At 43.7% G+C, this 23,747-nt stretch overlaps 1 protein-coding gene across 1 annotated transcript; it reads right to left on the minus strand.

The window, feature by feature from the left end:
* Positions 1 to 1,266: 1,266 nt before the first annotated feature.
* Positions 1,267 to 21,058, minus strand: PEX5 (peroxin 5). The gene is made up of 14 exons (XM_086515974.1): positions 20,853 to 21,058; positions 20,589 to 20,714; positions 6,765 to 7,139; positions 6,422 to 6,688; positions 6,005 to 6,121; positions 5,770 to 5,916; positions 5,484 to 5,668; positions 5,146 to 5,395; positions 4,928 to 5,012; positions 3,795 to 3,904; positions 3,482 to 3,706; positions 3,331 to 3,396; positions 3,172 to 3,266; positions 1,267 to 1,614 (listed from the first exon to the last, which is right to left on the minus strand). The coding sequence occupies exons 1-14, from the start codon at positions 20,970 to 20,972 to the stop codon at positions 1,536 to 1,538; spliced, it is 2,247 nt and encodes a 748-aa protein (XP_086372100.1). The 5' UTR covers positions 20,973 to 21,058; the 3' UTR covers positions 1,267 to 1,535.
* Between the last annotated feature and the right edge of the window lie 2,689 nt (positions 21,059 to 23,747).

The raw sequence follows: 23,747 nt of genomic DNA on the forward strand, positions 1-23,747 counted from the left end.
AACAAGAAGCTCAAGGTATCATGGTTTAGTTCATTTCACGAGCAATTGATCATGTTCCAATTTTAACATGATTCTCTAAAGACAAAACTACAGCCACGGACTTTGTAAGTGCTAACAAAATCTTACAGATCAAGAGTTTTGTTAGAAACGTGTGTGTGTGTGTGTGTGTGTGTGTGTGTGTGAGAGAGAGAGAGAGAGAGAGATTTTTCAGGTTTAGCTATCTCGAACAAAATAAAACCAATTCAGAACAAATCTGTCCTTTTAAAAAAACAGCTCAATGGGTAGGCATCAAATCAATTGCTTGAATATTGTGATGTCTACAAGAAAACACATTAGAGGCCTCTCCCTTGGAGTTGAGGCAAGCAAGCATCGAGTTTATGTTCATACTTGCTATATTTAATCTACATAATGGCTTGTGACCAATGGCTTCACTATCCATTTGAACATTGCAAAATATAGGAATATGGATGATAGATTCAATAGACCAAGGGTCTCCCTATGGTGCACTAGTGCAGCCCACCTTGCTTCTTCCTTGTTTTTTAGTGTGTTGAGGGTGCCTATTAGGGTTCTCTCTTCAAATAATTGTATGAGCTTCCCTACAGAAGTGCTTAAGCTTCCATGAAATTGTTTCAACATATGAGGTGCTTCGAACGTGGGCAAATATGTTTGGAAGAACTGGCACATTCAATGGTGCTCTATAACCATGGGTCAACTTAGGTGTGCCATTGAATTGCATAACACACTCCCGTGTTTGGAGATGTATCTAGTGGCTCCCAACAAGGCATGTTACTGACTTTGATTGAAGGAAGTGAGTGAAACCTACATAGGTGAAAGGCAGAAGGGAGGATTCAATCATCTACCTAAGTAACAATTGAGAAGAGCGAAGTGAAACGGATGTGTTCACAGGTGTGCACGGTGTGTGTTGGGTGTGGAGAGAGAGAGAGAGAGAGAGAGTACATGCAATAAGGGATGGTGTTGATTCAGAATACCGCAATTTTAAAAAGCTGATCTTCAAAATCAATGAACAAATATTTGTCTAGTGTGAACATACACTACATCCTTACAAGGTAGGTGACCGATTGAAAGTGGCAAAAGGAATGGTACAGTTTTGTGCCGTGATTAAAAAAATCCTGCATAATATTGTTGGTTAATACAAGAGAATTGACTACTTATTCTGAGCAGGAAAATTTGACACAACATCTCGGTATACGACTTTTAAGGCTCCGGGGCAATTAATAAAAGCATGACATGGACATGATACAGAAATGAAAATAATAATAATAATAATTAAGAAAAAATCTTACCTATTCACAAACAGGGCACTCCAACTTTTATTAAATTTACCATATGCTGTTAGACCAACAAAGAATACAATAACGCCGTGCTTAGTTATCTAAGCAAGCTCTGGAAGGAAGATTCAGTTCTTTTCTATGCTTGAAACATCTTCGTTATTTGAAGCAGTGCGCATCAAGATGAGCTGATAAGAAATAGCCATTCATTTGGTTGCCGTGCTCTTTTGTCAACCTTGGATGTATTTACAAAGGATATTCTTGTTGCAATAGATCGAGGTCTCGCTTATCACAAGCGTCCACTAGGTCTCCCCTTCCAGAAATGCTGAAAAAAACAAAAAGCATGATCATGTTGGGACAAGCAGAAAATGGTTAATACAAAATGCGAACCAGCAAAAACAAGCGACTGAAACATGCTGCTTTTTGTCTCTCCTTACATAAATATACGCAAACATCTAAACCGATGGTCAAGCATCTCTCTATCAGCTCCAAACTGATTGGAACACTCCATATCTTCGTATCATAGCCAGTTTCGTACCATTAAACCAGATTGAGAATCATAATAGTATGAGAAGAGAAAGGAGCACAAAACCAGTATGGATGCTCCCACCTTACACCTCAAACTTGTCACATGCACACGTCCTAGTTTGAATTTTCTCCCCCATGGACCTAATCTGGTGTAGAGGGGACTAGGATGTGTGCCCATAGGCGAGAAAATTGCAGACATCAGCCATGGCTTGTGTAACACACGATGATGAAGTATCAGATACAGTAGGTAATCTGCCACTAACAGAAGCAGGAATCGCCTCTCCTCATGCACTGGTTGAGGAAGCAGGAGTAGAAGTTGCTCCCAATGTCGAAACAGTAGGACAAGTGGCATGGCTTTTTTCCATAAGCAAATCCCACAAGTTGTTCGCCATAAGAATTGTTGGAACCGTGCAACTTCTCCAATGCATGAATAAATCTAAGTCTCCCAAAGAAGAAGCGAAGAGTCAAAGGAGAAGCCACGCCCAAGGAAGTCAGTCAATCCCTCTGCCTCAGTTACATCGTGAGTAGCCGAATCATCCTCTCATCTTGGATTGTGCCCAGCAATGCAGCGACATGGCAGTGTGGCACACTTGTCAGCAGTGCAGGCAGGTAATATCCCATGTCAGCACTCATCTGCATCTATACCGCATGCATTGCTCTCTTCGCCTTCTATTTATCTACCTTCATAATGCTCCTTATTCAACATCATGCACAAAGCCTTAGGTCTTCAGGGCGACTAGCAGTCTCATCATCAATTCTCCCACCCACGTCACCGTCTTGCATAGTGCCACAGGCCTTAAAGGCACAAGCACTATATATACCTTCAGGAGTTCAGAATAGTCTGAACTCACAAACTATTCTAAAATCTATCCATGGCTTATCTTGTATTCAATCCACCATAGCTCTATTCTCATCTCAAAAACAAAGGTGGCCAAGTATATATTTTTACTGAGAGAGAGAGGGAAAAGGGGGGGGGGGGGAAGAGGGGGACGCTAGAGAAAGTGAGTAGCTCAAAACCAGATGATTGACTAACCACCCTAGGCACATATAAAACTTCCAAGAACCATGACGAAGCAGGGGATTAAACTGTTAACATTTACAGAAAGTGAGTAGCTCAAAACCATGATGATTGACTAACCACCCTAGGCACATATAAAACTTCCAAGAACCATGAAGCAGCAGGGGAAGAAACTTTTAACATTTACATCTAGAGAGGAAGTTTGCTCCTAGTAGAGGGCTCTTGCCCTACAATGACCCTACCACTATGAGTAAATAAAGTGCAACAGCCATACTCCACAAACTTGGATTGAATTCAGGCAAAGTGAGAAAACAACGAGAGCTCTATGATACTTACCTTAAGGAGATGCGAAGATACTGCCAAGCATTCTCAGCCTTTGGATTCATGCATAATGCTCTTACATAGTACCTCACAGACTCCTCATATCGACCCTGAAAAATTGACTGTGTTACACTAATGTAGATCAACATCGAACATTGATAAGCTTACACAAACCTGATTAGCATAGCTGATTCCCATGTTTGACCATGCCCGCACATAATTCGGCTTTTGATCCAATGCCTACAGACATAAACAAATGTTCAGCTGGCTGCCTTGGAAAGTCAAAAAGAGAATGGTTTCTCCTGTACAAATTAACATCACATACTTCTTGGTATGCATGAAGGGCATCAGCACTTCGGGCACTGTTAGCCAGGGTAGCTCCAAGCTTGTTCCAAAGAGAATAATCTTTAGGCTTTAGCTGCAAAGCTGTTTGAAAAGCTTCAATGGCCCTGTCATATTCCCTAGACAAGTTGTATAAAACACCCAGAACAGTGTGCACATCTGCATCAACTGGAGCCATCCTTGCAGCTTCATGAAAAAGGTGTGTGACCTGCTTGAAGTATGAGTGTCACTGCATAAAAGTTTCACATACAAACGATAACACCACCAACGACATACCACCACATCAAAAAAATTACCTCTGCATGATTTAATCCAGACACTTGGTCTCCTGGAATCAGCCCATTGTATCTAGGGTGATGCTGGAGCCAAGACCTAAGATACTTCAACGCCTCTCGTTGCTCCAACTCTATGACAAATGAAATCTGAATGAGTGACCCATTCAACCTACAAGTTGTAGACATACGGTGCCAGAACTCATGCAGCATGTGGCATTCATTTACATACTTGACTCATGCAGCATCTGATATTTTAAAATGACAACTCATAATGTTTGCCACATTTTGCTTAGTGCAAGAACATTATGGTCTTAAAGCTTAAACAATTAAAGCACTAGAAAGGCAACAGAGGCCCATAGATCCAACCAGCAGACTAAAGACATCTAAAAAGGCCCCAAAACTATCGCCCAGTAGATTCTCACTATAGATTGATAATCAGGCCCCACTAAGATTGACAGCGTCAATAAAATACAGTATCTAGGATGGCTTGATAGCTAATGCTTGTGATGTTCCCCAAAGTTTAGACCAAGGATTGCAACACTGTTATCTTAATCAGCATCCATCATGTCAAATAGCCATCATCTTGTCCATACAGATATCTGGTAGGGCCAAAATTCGTATAGTCATTGAGGTGATCAAAGATTTACGCCCTCCCCGACCCCCCAAAAAAAACAAAAGAAAAAACACACCACAAAGACCCAAACTAACAAAGAGCAATAGAAAGAGAGCTCTCTTTGACTAATAATGTACTAGAAAGTTGTCAAAAACATGAGAAGAAACAGAAAAAAGAACAATTATATTGCCAAAGAGTCTGAATAGAGATTCTTTCAATACAGGAAGAATGTTGTTTCCTGGGTTTTCTGCTCTGATCCCAACCTTAGATTTTCATCTTTGAATAGATATCCTAAGTGTCGCTTTTCAAAATTAACTGCTCACCCCACACACATCATGGACAGTTTTCTTCACTTTAGCCGTCCAACAAAGGACAACTCTGTCTGTTCTATTTGCCCAGCAATATTAGGTCAATTATGTTGCTAATACCTCTAGCAATAAAGTAGGCCTGCTCAAACTAGTTTCATGCCAGAACAAGCGACTAGACTAACATGCAAATGAAACCACCACAAAAAATAGCGAAGCAAGCAAATAGTTCATACCATTGGTGTGACTGACACCAAGCGATAGCAAAACTTCAATATTGGTTGGCTCCGCATCTCTTGCCCGTACCATGGACGCGATAGACTATAATTGAAGAAAAGGAAACAATGATAAGACTCTGAACTTCTACCAAAGCTATCCAAAAAACGTAAGATAAACTTCATGATAACCCAATGCACTATAAGATCTCAATAAAAAACCACTCTTCCCTGCATACCTGTTTATCATCGTCATTTTCAGCGTGAGTAATTCCCAGGAGTCTCCAACCCTCAGCATTATCAGGATTCTTCATCACTTCTGCCTCCAAGGCCAAAACTGCTTCACTAAGAAGTCCACGGCGAAAGAGTTCTTGGCCCTCTTTCAAAGGATTTGCATGACCCATATAAGGATTCTGGTCCGCAAACATATACGCCCACTTTGACGATGATGGTAAATTCTGCTCTCCCTTGACCTGCTCTTCCACAAACCTGAAAAGTTGAAGAAACATCATAAGATAGATAATTTAAAAGAAAAGTTCTCTGAATCAGCAGATAGAAACTGAAAGAAAATACTCACTTCTCATAGCTGTCAAGCCAGTTACCATCCGCATCCTCTCTAGTGCTTGAGAATTGATTTTCAAACTCTTCAGTCCAATCCTTCACGTTGAGTTTGGCAAACTCGTCAACCCAACCATCATTTTCTGCTGTTGACGTGCCAATCTGAGAAAATTCTTCAGCCCAGTTGTCACCACGATGAGCATGCTGAGTACATAATACAACAATCCCAATGCTTAGAAGGGTTGCATAATGACGACAAGGTCAAAGTTTAGAAGTCAGAGTCCCCCAATATAGCTCAGTGTTACCTCTCCTGCAGTAAATTCAGCTGCCCAATTTTCATTTGTCTTTCCAAATTCATCAGCCCAATCAGCTTTATTGGGTTTGACCTGATTGTCTTCCAAAATCAGGTCACCTCTGCTCATTTTAGAGACAAACTGAAGAAACTTGGAATTCTGCCATCACAAAAGAGTGTTTAAATCAAAACACGTGTGATTGTCTGCATGAAAAAAAGCACAATAAGGTCTCGATCATTAAAGTAACCTGAAACTTGGGATCAGGATTTTGCGCTAGTGTCTCTGCCATGATTCTTGATTGCTCGCGTGTCAGGTGTTGTTCAGCCTCCAGATCCCTACCAAGGTTTCTTGTAGAGACTTGTTGCTGCACAATTCCCAAGGAATTTTCAGAGCAAGTTGAAACTGGAAGCAGCGCTGTGTGTCAACTATCACTGAACGGCCGTTGTAACAAATGCTCTTGTAGATGCTGCCAAAGCTTTCTTAACATAGACTAAACACACACAAAAGAAAATATTTTGTTCTAGGTCAATAATAACTATTGTCCCCTTGCACTATCATGATTTGATTATAAAGAAAATCGAAGGCATAACATGAGAAAGGGAACTTGCTTAAGGTGCATAAACATCGATATTATTCAAAAAGCAAAGTCCACCCATTCAAGTACCTCCGTAAATTGATTGACCCAATCATTCCCATGCTGCTGCTGAAATTCCTGGTGCCAATTCTCAGGATCCCTGACATCTTCCCGCCGTTGTGAGAACTCAGTTGCCCAATGGTCTGAATTATCCACAAACCGACCCTTCTGCATAGCTGATATCCTTCCTGCATGTGCGTCATTCCAATACTCTTCAAGCTCAGAATGGTGACCATGCTGCGGCCCCATAGTCTTTAGATCAGGCTCTATATCCAACGAGTGCAGAAGTGCATTTACCTAACATAAGATGAAACTCGTAACTTAAACACAATCATAAGAACGTGAAACAAAAGCTAAATAATATGAAATTTACCTGTGCCTCTGCATACTGCTGTCCCTTATCAGCAAAAACATGGTGTACCATGACACTGCTGCGATTTCGAATTCTTAGCTTGTCACCGTCCGACAAGCCCAATTGAGGAGGTGCAACAGGATGGAATGGGACCTCACTTTGACGGCTGTCAAAAAACGACCGTAGAAAGCCTGAGAGTACTGGTTGAGAAGGGCCCCCCATCGGAGGGTGGAAAGCACCAGTTTCTTGACTGTAAATCCTTTCAAATTCAGAAAACATGGGAGGTGCATTTTCATGGAGCTGTGGCTGCAAGGGCATTGGAGCTCCACTCTCTTTCCATGCATCTTGATAGCTGTGATAATCTGGTCCATGAAAGCCTCTCAAAAATTCTGACACCTGTTTGTGCAGGATATCAAAATTATAATCTTTAACACTGCATATTGAAACCTTGAACATTGTTGAAAACAGATGCACATCCTACATATACACACACATATAACCAACACAATGCCTAGCAGGAAAAAAGCGTCACATTTGGTTGTGTCAATTCTTCAAAAAAAAATCGCCCTTTTGATAAGTTGTGATTATAGAATTACTGCAACAGCCACTTCTGACGACATCTTGACTGAGCCATGGTTTGCAGGTGGGTTTTACTCTTATCAAACATAATCAGCTGCCAATACTTTCAAAACACCATCAGTTTTTAACAGGCAGCAATCATTACAGCTGGCTTTTGACTCCACTCTTGTGTTAGATTCTTCATCTCCAGATGCTTCGCACCCTGCCTACAGGCTTCACACACATCATGTGCAGTGGCCCTTGGTTGTGGGTTGGCCACCCGTATACCTCTGGACAGGGATCTTTAGGCACATTTAGGGTTTTGCTCAACACTTTGCCCGACCGGTATTCTGGTCCTTTTCCATTTTTTCCTCATTTATGGGTTTTCTGTGCATGGTCGTTGGGTTTCTAGTCTGCCCTCCTATTCTCCTATATATAGGAGGGGGGGATGCACTCTCCCATTCATCTTGCCATCTTGTCTTGTACACAACAGTTTTTGCCATCTGGAGTTATTGGGACTCGCCAGCCTTTTCCATCTGTCTCTTGTGTGTCCATCGCCATTGTCTCTCTCTCTCTCTCTCTCTCTCTCTCTCTCTCTCTCTCTCCACCTGCTACTCACTCTGACATGGTATCAGAGCTCTAGGCTTGGATATGCCATCGCCTACACCTGGGAGGACACTGCGGAAATTTCCATCGCGAAGAAGTGCCTCTTCTTCCTCTAGCATTTTTTGGGATCCAACGTTTTTGTTGGCAGCCCTAGCGTTTTTGGTGGCGAGCATCATCTTCTGCACCCTTTGCTAGCGCCCTCCCTCCCTCTTCCTCATCACCACCACTTGCCCTCTCCTCTGCCTTGCGTTTTTCCCATCCTTGGCCTAGCGTTTTTTTGCAAGAGGGACTCCCTTGCATCAACGTTTTTCAGCTAGCATGTGGATCTAGCGTTTTTTGCAGGACGGCAGCCCACTGATCTGCGTTTTTCAGCCCTAATCCCTAGCGTTTTTGGGCAGGACAGCAGCCAGCATTACCAGCATTTTTTGTGGCAGCCATGACACCATTTGACCGGCATTTTTTTCAGCCGCACTTCAGCGTTTTCTTGCACAGATCTTGAACAGCCGGAGCCTCCCGCTCCTTGCCCCTTGGTCTTCCCACTTGGAAGCTGAACAGTTGTGACTAATTGTCGGCGATTTTCCGATCACTTACCTGCGATTTTCAGCCTGTTTTGGTGCATTTACAGCCCTCGCCTTACCTTCTCGGCATCCAGTGTTCATCACCTGGCGTTTTTGCTCAAACCCCTGCGTTCTCACGGTGTTTCGAGCTCCCTTTTGCTGCGATTTCAGACAGCACCTCGACTTTGCTTCATCGGCATCCCTTCGGGTTTCCCTTGCCTCTCCCGTCACTTACCCTCTACTTTGCGGTCTTTTGGCGTTCTCTCCGCGGGGTTTTCCGATCCTATCCTCACCTTTGCTTTTGATTTTACACACGAGACTTCTCTGCTGATTTTTTGTTTGTATCTATGGTAACACTCCCAGCCATGCCCATCTTTCCTCTCGGCGAAAAGCTTGACGGCTCCAACTTTGTCGTCTGGAAGATGAAGATCATGGTGATGCTTATGCAGTTTGACCTTTGGGACTGGCCTACCAATCCTGCCAATGTCGTGTGTCTCGGCCTTGCTCCTGCATCTGGTGCTCCTACATCGACATCATCAGCTACTACTACTTCTGTAGTACACGTGCTGGCTCCTCATCTACTTCTTCTCATAGTACTCCTTCTAGCAGATCAGGTATTGTGGTTACACAGGCTATGGTGGATAAGTGGAATTTGAACCATCGCAGAGTTCACTCTTTCTTACTCATCAACTGTGCGGATAGAGTGTTGACGTCTTTACGCTCTCACACCACTGCACATGAGGTATGGGATTTCCTTTGCAACATGAACGAGGCGAAGACACCCGGAAGGATCCTCGCTCTGAAAAAGACTTTGATGGACTTACACGTCTCGTCATTTTCAATTATCCAGGACTTCATATCCCGCATGATTTTGCTTCGTGATGAGATAGCAGCTTGTGGTCACCGGATCTCTTCCAAGGGCATAGCAACTCGGTTGCTGCTCAAGCTTCCCAAAACTTATGATTCCTTGTTCCAGTCACTTACTACCTCCACGCGACCTACTCCTATCACTTGAGAGGAGCTCTTACCTGTTGTGCAGCAGATAGCTTCGCGCATTCAAGACAGAGCCACCTCAGACGCCTCTGCGGGTTCTACTGCATTGGTTTCTACATCCAGTAGGGGTGGTGGTGCTCCGGGACAGTCTGGACCTGGTTGTACACCTTCTCGCCCTGACATTACTTGTATCTATTGTGGAAAGAAAGGTCATTTTGCAGCAAAATGTTATAAACGATGGCGGGACCGCAAGACGGATTCAAATCCTGAGGATGGGACGGCTTCTCGACAGACGTCTACCACCGCCATCTCTAGCCCTTCACAGGCCGATGGCTTCACCCTCTAGTTTCATCCACCACCTTCCCTCTTATGATCGTGATCACTTTTTGGCTTGGGGTTTGCCGGTTTACCACCTTGGCCTTCTATCCTTTTATGTCAGAGTGCTCTGCTTCAGAGGGGGGTCTCTCTCTTCCATCTCTCTCTTCTACTGACCTCCACTGATGAGCTCCCTACTCGTCTTCCATCTTTCCCTCATATATATCCTCTTCATGTCACGTGACACATCCAACCCTATGTGTCCGTGGACAAGCTACAGCATAACAGGGTTAAGTCAGTCCAGTCAAGTCTAGATTAGAAGTGATTTGGCACTTTTGTGAGTCTATTCGTAGACCGTGCATGCCCAGTCACTTAGCATAGATGCATATCCTCTGGTTGCACACAGCATGATCATCAATATTCCCCTCAGAATCCATCAGATTCAGTCAGGGAAATTTTCCAGTGCATTTAGCCTATTTTCTCTATTTTTAACATTTTTCACTTATTATTTTTAAGTGACTTTCCAACAAAAGTATACCTTCATAAGTTCAGAATAGTCTGAACTCACGAATTATAAGAGGGAATAAAGCACTCATAAAACTATAAAAGCAAGGGACACACGAAAACATTTCAAATCGGCACCAAAACAACTGCAAAACAAATACCAACCATTTCAAACAAATTCCAAACAAGATTACCAAAAATAAGTTCTCAAACAGAAGTCAAACTTAAAAAGCAATCTCGACACTTGACGAGCTCGAAAAGTCGACCGACTTTCCAACAAAAGTAGGTAGGGCAATTTTGCTAAGTTAATATATAAGCAAACCCAAGTTAGCACTTTCTGGCAGAGAGGCAGCAGGAGCTCCCCGCTCAACAGGCACCTTCTCAGCAAAATCAAGAACCTAGCGTTTGCAGATTTCTTCTTCATCGCCAAGACCTCACTCAGCCTAGCATTTTCAGTTTCCCCCATCAACCATAGCCCGGCGGTTGCAGATTTGCTTCATCGCCAATCTCCCCGTGACCTTGGCGTTTTCAACCCTGCCAACATCACCAACAATCCCAGATGGTCCAGCGTTTTCACTAACGCTAGCAGTCAGCCTAGCGTTTTTGGTTTTCAGCCCTTATCGCAGCAGATGAGCAGCGCTTTCAGCAGTTAAGATTAGCAGCAAATTCAGCCCTAGTTGGTTGCAGAAGATAGCCATTTTCAGCCCACGAAAACGCAGCCAAAACAGTCATTTTCAGCCATCGAAACAGCCCCGAAATTCAGCAGTTAGAAGACCACAGATTTCAGCCCTAAAGTCGTCGTCGTCATCACCGGCATAGTCCCAAGTTGCATCAGTCCATTGCATCCGCATTGTACCACTTTGTGCAATCATAAGTAGACCACTCTCGCCGACGAGAGTGGGGCCTTCGGAGAAGGGTTTTACAACGTCTCTGGTGTCGTACCTCTCTTCTCTCTCTATCTCTCAGTCTCATACACTCGCACGCACAGTGTCCATTCACTTTGTTTGTGATTATAGCACTTTCCATCAAGAACGGAAGGCTCTCCTTTCCATAAGAACTAAATGGAACCTTGAGCACAGTTCGGAGCACTCATCTTGAGCAAAGCACAAACAATCATTTCGTTGCACCTAACATTGTATCAGAGCTTTGGCAGTGTTCTGTATCACTCAAGGAAAGAACCACAAGAACCACACGAATTTTTTTTGCTTGTTGAGGTCACGTTCACTTGGGCGTGTCGATTTCTAATCGTGTTTTTTAAGAGTGACAAGAATCCCAAGAAAGAAGGGCTTGTCCAGCCTCCCCTTGTGTCTCTTTTCACTCATTGAGAGCGGACCGTGCACTTAGCGGCCGGCCAATCGACGTGAGGTGGGAAAAAGCAACCTTGGTGTGAGCGTAAGGCCGCCAAGGGGTGCGCCCGCGGAAAGGAGTAGAACTCGGGTAAAGAGAAGATCCTTCTCAAACACAGATTGCAAGCGAAAGAATACCTCAAGAACCTCCCCTCAAGAACCCAAGAACCCAAGTTCCTCGTGAACTTGAGAACCAAAGATCATAGTGCATGGTCGTCACCTGAAGCGGAATGGATACTTCGCATACAGGTGATGAGCATGAGAGAGGCGGCGAAGAATTTTCCCCACCAGGAGACTTTTTCGACCCTCCCCTTCACCATCTACGCCACCAAGTGTACCAAATCCTATGGAGGAAATGGTCAAGCAGATGATGGCCATGATGGATAGACAAGAAGCAAATCGCCTTGCTAGGGACCGCGAGCAAGAAGCAAATTGTCTTGCTAAGAACCGCGAGCAAGAAGCAAATCGCCTTGCTTTGGAACGCGAGCGCGACGAACGCAAAGAAAGAAAACAACAAAGAAAGGCGGAAGAGGCAGCACGAAACGCGGTCTTTGAGGCCGAGCGTGCCGCTCAAAGAGTGGCTTTGGAGATTGAGCGTGAGGCTCAACGAGAACTACGCACTCAAGAATTGATTCGACAAGTACTTGCCTCAAAGACCGAACCACCCAAAGATCGTGGGAGTTCCTCAAGTGGTGCAAGCCACGATGCAGATTCCAACCATCCAGTCACAGAGAAGTTGACTTTCAGTAAGTATGACGGTAAGATGGATGCTACGGTTATTCATTCTTGGTTGCATCAATTTAATGATGGCAGCTATGTACCTTGCCGGTGATGCCATCAATTGGTACCACGCATGCACAGCTAGCCGCGCACCTAGAGGAAGCCGACGGATTCACGCCCCCTTTCCTTCAATTGGGCTGATTTCCAAGACAAGCTCAAGGCGCGGTTTATGCCACCTCCGTACCTCGCACGATTGAAGGACGATTGGCGCACTCTCAAGCAAAATGGTATGCCAGTCATGTCTTTTTCTAATCGTGTTTTGCAGCTAGGCACTCGATTACGAAAATCGGATGATGAGCGCAAAGAGGCTTTTCTCTTTGGATTGGACGAGTATATCAAGTACGATGTCGAGGTGCTCGATCCAATCGATCTCAACAAGGCGGTAGCGATTGCTCTCGCACAGGAGATGAAGCACAACAAGGGAAAGCCTAAGGAGAACAAGGCTTCCACAAGTACCTCGCCGACTTCTCAGAACCCTCAGAACGGTAAGAATGGTAAGAATGGTAACTCTTCTAACCAATCTTCCAACAGTCTCTGAAAAGAATTCTTCCAATGAATCTAAGGGTAAGGCTAACACAATTGCTAAACCTAAGCTTACTCCATATGAAAAGGTAGCACAAGGAATTGTAGGAGGATACATCACGTCGGAAGAGCAAAGCACTTATTCTAAGGAAGGTCGTTGTTTTCATTGTCACATTAAGGGTCACATAAAAAGAACATGTCCTAAGCTTGAATCGAATGAATCTAAAGAACCCACATAACCCACTTCCTCTGTCAATGCACTTAGAGACAACACGAGTGTGCCCCACGTTTCTCCTGACCCTTCCATTGATGATTCTCCCTCTTAAATGTTATGGTCGTACGTCGGGGCAACGTTTTGTCATATTGTTTGACCCAGGTAGTATGCATGATGTGATAAGTTCCTCTCTTGTTGAGAGAGCCCGCCTCCAAGTAAGTCCGAGATCTCCTTTCGAGGTCTCTCACTTTGTTCCCGGTCATAGTTGCCACGGAGTTTCGAAACGTTTCGTTAGAAACGAGTTTCAGAAGTTTCGAAACGGTTTCGTCCGAGAAAGAAACGCCAAAACAAAAGTTTCGTGCAAACTAAAGAAATGTACGTAACTTTAAGTGGTATAAGCTGAGATCTATGTTTTAAGCATTACCTTACAAGTAAACATGAAAAAGAGGGAGAATAGGACTAACTTTCATCATTAGAAGCAAGACAGAAGCTACATTCATGACAAATCAAACAGGATCAACTGTCAAATTCTCCTCTTCCTTCCCCACCTCCTCCTCCTCATCCTCATTTTCAGAATCCTCATTATCATTGGCTGAAGATTCATGAAAGGCCTCTTGCGCTGCAAAAACTAGTAGTAGCTGTCCGGGCTCTACTAGTAGCTGTTTGAGATCGTGTAATATGAGTAGGGGCTGAAAGCTCCTCGTGCGAAAACTTACGAGCCTTGACTTTACCTTTGAAACGTCCAAACTCATATAGAAACGTTTCGTACGTTTCATGAGTGAAGAAACGCGTTTCTTGGCAACTATGTTCCCGGTATGGACACTCTCATCACGGAGGAGTGCCTTGATGTGTTGTTTGCAATTCAACAAGCTGCCTTCACTCGAAGATTTGTTGTTTCTCCTCTCTCAGGATGTGATATGATTTTGGGCATTCGATGGTTTCGTGATAATAACGCTCTCATTGATTTTAAGGCTAACACTTTAACTCTCAATGCCGAAAGTGATTCTCCTATTGTCATTCATGGAGAGGACATTGTTCGTTCTCCATCTCTCATTGCTAATATGCAGGACAAGATTGAAAGGATTCAGGAGAAGGAGACTCTCTCAGTCTCTTTTTCTCCACAGCATGACACACAGAATTTGCATGATTATGAGAAGCATGATGATTGGAATAATAATGATTTACATGATGGTTTAGATGACAAAGATAAGCATGATGAGTTGCATGAAGACGATGTGATTGTTCACAAGGATGATGTGTTAGTGGATGCTTTTTCTAGCGAAGCTAACCTCGCTCTAGATTCGAACATGTAGGAAGAACCGATCTTGGCTCTCGAGCCTAGGTCCAAAGAACCATCACAAGAAGTATTATGTGTTCACATGATTGATACACACGCATTGTTCGAATGTTTCATTCGTGATCGTTTCTTGTATTTTAGTCAGCATCTTTATGTGATCCCTTTTCCTAGGCATGACATATTGTATGTTGAGCACATTTCTCTCATGGATGAGCACGAATGTATGCGGATTTCTCATGAAAAGCTGAAAAGTATGTATGTAAGCAAGTCACATTCCATGTCTCTTCCTTGGCATGACACAGTTGTCGAAAGAGCACATGATAGTATGAGCACCAAGCATGGGCATTTCCATTGTGAATTGCCAAAGTTGATTGCTCTAGATCAAAAGAGAGATTCGATCTCATTGTTTGCATGTGTTTGATGAACGGTTTGTCACTCCGTCTCTATGTTCATCTACATTGCATACACAGTCTTTAGAGAAGACAATATTTTTTCCATTCACTTTACATGGAATGGGTATGTTCATGTTTTTGTGTTGGAAGTGGTTTCAGGAATTTTCAGTCGTGGAGATTCTTGAAGAAGAAAGAAGCAGGACTCTAAACGAATTTGAAGCAAGGAAGGAGCCACAGAAGACTTTGTGTCGCTTTCGGCGCGGCCCAAAGAAGCAAGCGTTGCAGACCTTTATGAAGTTCAAGTACCGCACGACCCACACATCAGAGTGGGCAGTGTGGGTCAGCGAAGAGTCCCTTCCAGGATTCCGGATGCTATTGGTGATCTCCCTCGACGCCATACAGTTCGGTACCAGTACATCACTTTGAAAAGGAGGGGATGTCACGTGACACATCCAACCCTATGTGTCCATGGACAAGCTACATCATAACAAGGTTCAGTCAGTCCAGTCAAGTCTAGATTAGAAGTGATCTGGCACTTTTGTGAGTCTATTTGTAGACCGTGCATGCCCAGTCACTTAGCATAGATGCATATCCTCTAGTTGCACACAACATGATCATCAATATTCCCTTCAGAATCCATTAGATTCAGTCAGGGAAATTTTCCAGTGCATTTAGCCTATTTTCCCTATTTTTGACATTTTTCACTTATTATTTTTAAGTGACTTTCCAACAAAAGTAGGTAGGGCAATTTTGCTAAGTTAATATATAAGCAAACCCAAGTTAGCACTTTCTAGCAGAAGAGGCAGCAGGAGCTCCCCGCTCAACAGGCACCTTCTCAGCAAGAACCCATCAAGAACCTAGCCTTTGTAGATTTCTTCTTCATCGCCAAGACCTCACTCAGCCTAGCGTTTTCAGTTTCCCCCATCAACCATAGCCCGGCGGTTGCAGATTTGCTTCATCGCCAATCTCCCCATGACCTTCGCGTTTTCAGCCCTGCCAACATCACCAACAATCCCAGATGGTCCAGCATTTTCACTAACGCTAGCAGTCAGCCCAGCGTTTTTGGTTTTCAGCCCTTATCGCAGCAGATAAGCAGCGTTTTCAGCAGTTAAGATTAGCAGCTGATTCAGCCCTAGTTGGTTGCAGAAGATAGCCATTTTCAGCCCTCGAAAACGCAGCCAAAACAGTCATTTTCAGCCATCGAAACAGCCCCGAAATTCAGCAGTTAGAAGACCACAGATTTCAGCCCTAAAGTCGTCGTCGTCATCAGCATAGTCCCAAGTTGCATCAGTCCATTGCATCCGCATTGTACCACTTTGTGCAATCATAAGTAGACCACTCTCGCCGACGAGTGGAGGGTTTTACAACGTCTCTGGTGTCGTACCTCTCTTCTCTCTCTATCTCTCAGTCTCATACACTCGCACGCACAGTGTCCATTCACTTTGTTTGTGATCATAGCACTTTCCATCAAGAACGAAAGGCTCTCCCTTCCATAAGAACTAAAAGGAATCTTGAGCACAGTTCGGAGCACTCATCTTGAGCAAAGAGCAAACAATCATTCCGTTGCACCTAACACTTTAGCTACTTGTTCTGTTGTTAGCCTCTCTATCAACTTCCTTGTGCGACTTGATCAGCCTGACCTAGCTTCGGTCATCATCACATCGGTGCTGGACGGTTCGTCGTTTTTTGTTTGGCTCGCGCTTCTTCTTTTCACACTCCAGATTTACCAGGTGTATTGCATCCTCTTCCTCAGTGACTCCGCATCTGTTGTTGAGGGGAGGTGTTAGATTCTTCATCTCCACATGCTTCGCACCCTGCCTACAGGCTTCACACACATCACGTGCACTGGCCCTTGGTTGTGGGTTGGCCACCCGTACAACTACTGGACAGGGATCTTCAGGCACATTTAGGGTTTTGCTCAACACTTTGCCCGGCTATTCTGGTCCTTTTTCATTTTTTCCTCATTTATGGGTTTTTTGTGCATGGTCGTTGGGTCTCTGGTCTACCCTACCTACTCCCTATTCTCCTATATATAGGGGGGGGGGGGGGTGCACTCTCCCATTCATCTTGCCATCTTGTCTTGTACACAGCAGTTTTTGCCATCTAGAGTTATTGGGGCTTGCCAGCCTTTTCCATCTGTCTCTTGTGTGTCCATCGCCATTCATTCTCTCTCTCTCTCTCTCTCTCTCTCTCTCTCTCTCTCTCTCTCTCTCTCTCTCTCTCTCTCTCTCTCTCTCTCTCTCTCTCTCTCTCTCTACCTTCCGCTGCTCACTCTAACAGCTCCATCTGCATTCTTACCGAGCGTAGCATTCACTCAGCCTCCTGCTGCCCCTCCCCCCTCGCGCTCCGCCGCCCCCTCACCTCTCGTTGGTCCCCTCGCTCTCTACCTCCACTCGCCTCCGCGCCTGCCCAACACCACCCTCCCTTTCCGAGTTTGAGTACCATACAAACATGACTTGAAAATCTTCTATGAGGACAGATGTGACTTGGAAATCTTCCATGCGGACAGATGTTGAACTACAAACGACGAGAGTCACTGTACACACGGGGAAAATGTTTTGATGTTTACATAGATGCATGTGTGAGTTGTAGTATCTGTGGCAGTTGCATTGGCATTGGCATTGGCAAGACATTCTGTCGCATTTGTGACACATTTCATAGATGTGAATTGGAAACCTCGTTTTTAGACAGACGAGAGTCTTAAGTACTGTACACATGTGGAAGAGCTTTATGTATTCATGTTTACATGAATATCTGTGAGTTGTAGCATTTGTGGTTGTTGCATAGCCATTGGCATTGGCATGGCATTCTATCACATTTGTGAAGCATTCATTTGGCTCTAATGCATCAAAAGTTACAGCTTGGATGAGATAGACTAGATGCATGGTCTTCATGCATAAGACATCAGTGAGAGATGGGTGAGATCTAGATGTGACGTGCCAGATCACTATTCTAGAATATCAATAAATCTGAAAGGAGAAAAGGACTAGATAGAATCTGATTGTGGAACTAGATTTTGTGTTGATGCATGCTATAGAACGTAGAGGTTTGACCTTGGCGGATGCAGAGGAGTGGCAAGCAGTTGATTTGATCTCAGGGAGTTTGCTTGAGTAGCTAGGTCCTTTTGGACCCTGACAGCTTCTTTGGCAAACATGATCCTCACGTGAGGACCTTTTAGGTCTTCCTATTCTTAGCAGTCCGAGTTTATCAATGGTGTGATTCTCTTTTGAGTCTCAAGTTCTTTGAGATTCAGGTTTTGCTATTCAATAATAGAGGACGTTGTCACAAACTGTTGACGTGTCAAGCCACTAAAGAACGGAGCCAACCAACAGATCCCCGCCGAGGGGCCTAAACCCTAAGTGAAGATGTAGCAGCAGAAGAAGTTTTACCAGCTTGCAAAGTCTTGCCGAGTGGCCTAGTTTTTAAGAAGAGTTCCCACCAACTTATGGGACCCAATCCGATGGGGCCCAAGGGACCTAAAGGCATTAAAATAATGCAAGACCGCACGCACACTCTTGCGAAATTGTTGATGACGTGGTAGTTATACGGACGCCGCGTTTTATGTTGATGACCTGGCAGGCTATACGGATTCCCATGATTTACGTTGGGTAGCTTTTAGCGCCAATTTTTGAGACCAGATGCTTTTAAGTTTGAAGGTTTTTATGTAAGTGCTTTTCATAGGCCAAGGCCTTTAAATATGAGCCAAGGGCTCATTCTTTGGCATGCTTCTCTGGGAAGGTACGGAGGATGGAGTACCAACATTGTACTGAGTACAAGCAATATAAAGAAATACAGAAAGGGGCACCAACGTTTGGGGCCAGTGCTCTCTCGCGGTGGAACTCCGCCACTCCCCGTCTCGTGTGCCGTGCACTCTCTATCTTTTTCAGTTCAGTTGTTATTTGAAGTGCTTTAAGTTGTTCAGTTTGTTCTTTTCCGTTGGCACGTGGTGCTCGTCCCTGTGACAGTGGTCTCAGAGCGCATACCGGTCCTACCATAGAGGAGACAGAGCAAGGTGGCGCTTCCAAAGTTTACTGGGAATTCTATTAAAGAATCTTCGTGCCAACAATAAAGAAATACCGAGAGGGGCGCCGGTCTTTGGGGCCAACGCGTCTTGGATTGGATCTCCGTCGCGCAGTGTTGACTTCTCTCGTCTTTTCAAGTTGTTTTGAAGCACTAAAAGTGTTGCCAAGTGTGTCGTTTGCACTTTTCTCTGTGTTTTCGTTCGACACACTGAAAGTGATTACACTCGTCCAAGCATAGCCTCCCATTATGTCCTTTTTGAACCCAACCTCCGTACGACATCGGCAACGTGCTTTGCGTACTTTGCGGTACATCTCTGGCACCTTGCAGTATGGTATACTCTATGGTCGCAGCAAAGGTTTCACAGTGCGAGTTGATGTGACTCGGTCCCTCAGACCAGGCTAGTAACCCAGATCCATTGCACTTTACTACAAAAATAGTTTTCATGATCGGTTCGCTACCTATTTCTTGGAGCGACAAGTGGCAAACAATGGTGGCACTTTCATGGACAGAATAAGAGTACAGTGCAGTGTGTTTCGTTCTTGCGAAGCCATATGGCTTCCTTGGGAAGTTGCGATTTCCTCAAACTGCTGCCACACTTCTTTTGTGCTACAACCTGAGTTGCATTGCGATCGCCAAGCACCCAATGTTTCATGCTTGGACGATGCATATAGGGGTTCAGTACCATTCTGCTTAGAAGCATATTTTGGTAGGAAATCTTTCATTATCCTGATGTCCTACATACATCAGACAATGCAACAGACGTCTTCAAGAAGGCTGTTCCTCGGCGGATTTTGTCATCACACCTTCAGCTTCTATGTGTTGTTCCACAAAGGGTGCTATGTCACAAATTGCTGACGTGTCAAGCCTTGAAGAGTGGAGCCAACTTATAGATGTCGCCCAAGAGGCCTAAACCCTAAGAAGAACGAGCAACAGAAGAAGAAGTCCTACCAACTTATGGGACCCTGTCCGATGGGGCCCCAAGTGACATAAAGAATTAAAATAAAGCAGGACTCGCAATTGATGACATGGCAGTTTCTGGGAATCATGCTAACAATGCTGACGTGGAAGGTCGTACGGATTACGGATTTCCGCGTTTTGCACTGGCAGTTGTACAGAATTCCGTGATTACGTTGGCAGCTTTTTGGCATTGCTTTTGGACCATAAGCTTTTGAGTTTGAAGGCTTTTCATGTAAATTGCTTTTCATAGGCCAAGGGCCTTTAAATATGAGGCTAGGGCTCATTCTCTGGCATGCTTCCTGGAGAAGGTGCAGAGTCTGGAGTACCGGCTTGTAGTGTGTTGATGCAATATAAAGAAATACCAAAAGTGTGTAAAGATTTTTGCCTTAATCATGCATTGTATTACTAATTTACAAACTTGCTATCTTAAGATATAGAGCACGGGAGGACACCCTGCCTCTGTAAATAAAAAAAACTGGAGTCTCACCTTCTTGGGAGTACCAAAAAAGCATCGGTATTTCACAAAAAGACGATTTTTTGAATCCTTGTCTATAGAAAACTCGTAAGCAAGGGAAGTCTCGCAGCTTGTGAGCTTCTCACAGGGATTACAACATAATTTTTGGTTTCACTGAACAGTGTTGTGCAACAAAAATCATCTATTGCCCCTTGTGCTTGCCTAATAAGCTTAAAATCAGTGAATGTTTTGAATGCTTTGACACACGGAAAGCAAAGAACACTTTGTACCCATTAACGAGTTATCACATCTTGGAGCTTAAGGTACCTGGCCGTTGGATTGGTGCCCAATTTGTGGCTCATACTCAAGGCCTGGAAGGTAATGTGAAGGCGCAAGCTCGATCGCCGAAGGCTCCTCAAGGCCAGGTAATGCTGGAAGCTCTTGCAGCCTTTCCTGCAGATTTTATTTTGCAGAAAGAAAGAGCAGGTTAGCAACTGAAACAAATCTTATCACCTAGAAGAATTTGACAAGAAAGCTGAGCCATGATAAAGTGATATGTATACGGCAAAAGAAAAGCAGAAGCTTCAGTACCTGAGTTTTTGAAGCGGAGCCAAAGAGGGTCTCGGCGAGACCCCCTAGCGGATTAGCTGAAGAGGAAGTACCGGGGACGGCGCACCCGCCGCCGCCCATCACCAGATCCCTCAGCGCCATCGCTCTCGTTGAGTTGGGCGATGGATGTGGGTTGCGGCTTCTATACACTCACCGGCGCAATTGCTGATTACGGCGACGCGTGAATTGGAAGAAAAGGTAGGCCTAGCAGAGTAGGCCTAGAATAATACTTTTACCGACTGCTGTAATTCTACGACGTTTTGTCATCGTAGGAACTATTTTAGAAATCTAGTCTTGCTTGGTGTGCTTGGTGGGCGTTGCTATCTATAGAAATACCCCTCTAATTTGTGGAAATTCCCAAAATACCCCTCAAATTTCAAAAATTCCCAAATATTTTGTCTAAATTTCCCAAAATGTCTTTCAAATTTTCCAAAATACCCCTTGGATAGGAGACTAAACATTTCCAAAGACAATTCTTTTTGTACCTTTTCATAAGACGATTGATTGTCTATCATTGTAAGATGTTAAAACTAGAATTAGAGCTAGTTATGTAGGCTTTGACGATGAATTGTTTCATCATTTTTAGAGAAAAATACCTTTTTTTGCTGGCTAATTCATGAGAAATTATGTGTTCAACAGTGAAAAATGGATCTCAATTGTCCAAAGGAATAAAATCTAAAAGATCCAAAGCAATCCACCTAAAATGGACACAAGGGTATTTTGGGAATTTTTGAAATTTGAGGGGTATTTTCCATAAATTAGAGGGATATTTTGGTAATTTTCTCTAGAACACAACACAACATATGCTATCTATAGAACATAACACAGCATACGCAGATTGACATCGAGCATCTATCATTGAAGTAAACAAGCACTAAGTGCGTTGGTGAATGTTTTTTTTTTAAATTGCATATATGATGATTGATTACCTTTATAGCTATCTGTAAAATGGTCCAATTTCACGACTTTCTCTACAATTGTTTAAGCAATGAGACCAAGGCACAATTGCTATTTGACATACATGTTCTGATAAATTTTGGAGTGCAGTTCAAAATTAAACTTCAGGACGCATTGACAAACTCAACAATAGAAAGCATCAAAAGACTATAAAAATTAAACTGCACTACCTACCTGATAATCGTGTACAGGTATCGACCAATTGTGCAAGCCAAAGGACAATGTTTGTATCAAGCTACATAAAAGCAATGTGAATAGTTAAACATTTCATCTTGCAATGAAGCATCATAGAGTGAAAATGCTAAATATACATTGCACGTCATGCAGAATTGCCATACAAAAGTATGGTGGAGAGTTGGCACTGTGGTCTCTCCATAAAATTATACGAAACGAAAGTCGTGCCCTGCCCCGTAGGATTTATGTGTTGGACCAAGCAAACGTATAGGCATGGGGAATTGGATGTAGATAACAGACCTTGCAATGTTTGTCAAGCTGGAGTCGTTAACAGGTGAGCAGTGCATCCATGGTTGAGCCTGTTTGCAGGTAGGAGTGGCACCAAAGGTTGTTATTACTATTAAACCATCAATAAATCTTGTTGAAGTTCGTATGATTGGTGCCTTTTTGTAGTCTATCATCTCAATTCCTCCTACTTCAGTCTTTGCATATATCATCGTCATCACTACCAACATATCCTTTGTATCTATATGTGCGATCACCATGCTCTCTATGAATCCTTCAATCACCATCTCTATGGCTACAATCCCTTCTATATGCATCGTCTCTGGCATGGTCTCTTTCTCTTTCCTATCTTGTCTCACATCAATCTTCATCATTGTGTCGATCATGTCTAATGCAATATCCATCATCATCTTTTCCACGAATTCTACCCTCATGTCAATTGTCACGTTCACTTTTGCTATCATGTCTACCATCACCACTACTTACATGATGTCTACCATGATCTCCATCATCGTATCAATCATGTCTATTACAATCTCCATCATGATCTCTTCTGCAACTTTTTCTCGACTATCGCATTCACTTATGCTATCATGTCGTCCAGGGGGCTGCACCATACTCTTGTCCTGACAATGTTGGACAATAATCGTCATCATCGTTAGTGCAACATATCCTTTGTATCTATTCTTGCGACCATCATGCACTCTATGAGTTCGCTGATCATGACTTGCCATGCCAAGGGCTAGAGGGTAGGGCCCGACCTAGGGGAGTCAAGGACTTAGGCTAAGAGCCGGACTGAACGTGTGGACAAGGGATCCGTTTAGGGAAAAGGGCCATGGGCTCTCCTATAATAGGTTGGCTGGGAGGAGGATTCGGCATTTAGTCTCCCCTCGGCCTTTCACTAGTATCAAAGCTCAGGGGCGAAGGGCATGGACTGCCAAGGGGTAGTCAAACAGTTCTTTCCAAAATTTCACCATGAGGGTTAGTTTGGCAAGATATACCCAGGGGTTTGGATTGCCAAGACAGCATCCAGGGTTACATGTTCAATTTCTTTCTCTTCACTAAGCTCACTTTCAGTGATTAGCAGGTCAACGAACTTTTGATATGGTACGCTTACAGGTTGACGGATGTACTTGACTTGCGGGTAAGTATCAGGTAATTTCCACTTCATGGTAAGTACATGATTTTTGGATTTATTTTCCTTTCCAATTAAGTTTGCTTAAGTTCTGTAAACGGGATGTTTGAGTTAGAAGGCTTTCATCCAGCTTGCTCTTGAGCCAAGTGACAAGGTCATGGAAGAGCATAGCATTTTGAGAAAATATTGTTATTTTCTCTCTTCCCTGTTCATCAAGATACAGTGATGGGTTTGACTCTTGTTGAAACAATTACAGACCTACGTGGTATGGTTCTATTCGGCACATGTTGTCACATGGGACACAACATGGTCTAGGAACTCAAGGA

Source organism: Adiantum capillus-veneris, chromosome 7 (assembly GCF_014529385.1).
Source record: "Adiantum capillus-veneris isolate H3 chromosome 7, ASM1452938v2, whole genome shotgun sequence".
Classification (NCBI taxonomy): domain Eukaryota; kingdom Viridiplantae; phylum Streptophyta; class Polypodiopsida; order Polypodiales; family Pteridaceae; genus Adiantum; species Adiantum capillus-veneris.

Bases quoted from the DNA above. Each gene is read 5' to 3' on its own strand.
- PEX5 (XM_086515974.1), bottom strand. From the start codon at position 20,972: ATGGCGCTGAGGGATCTGGTGATGGGCGGCGGCGGGTGCGCCGTCCCC. The intron at 5,669-5,769 runs GTAACACTGAGC...TTATGTACTCAG, and splicing joins CTGAATTTACTGCAGGAGAG to CATGCTCATCGTGGTGACAA. The intron at 5,396-5,483 runs GTGAGTATTTTC...TCAACTTTTCAG, and splicing joins TGGCTTGACAGCTATGAGAA to GTTTGTGGAAGAGCAGGTCA.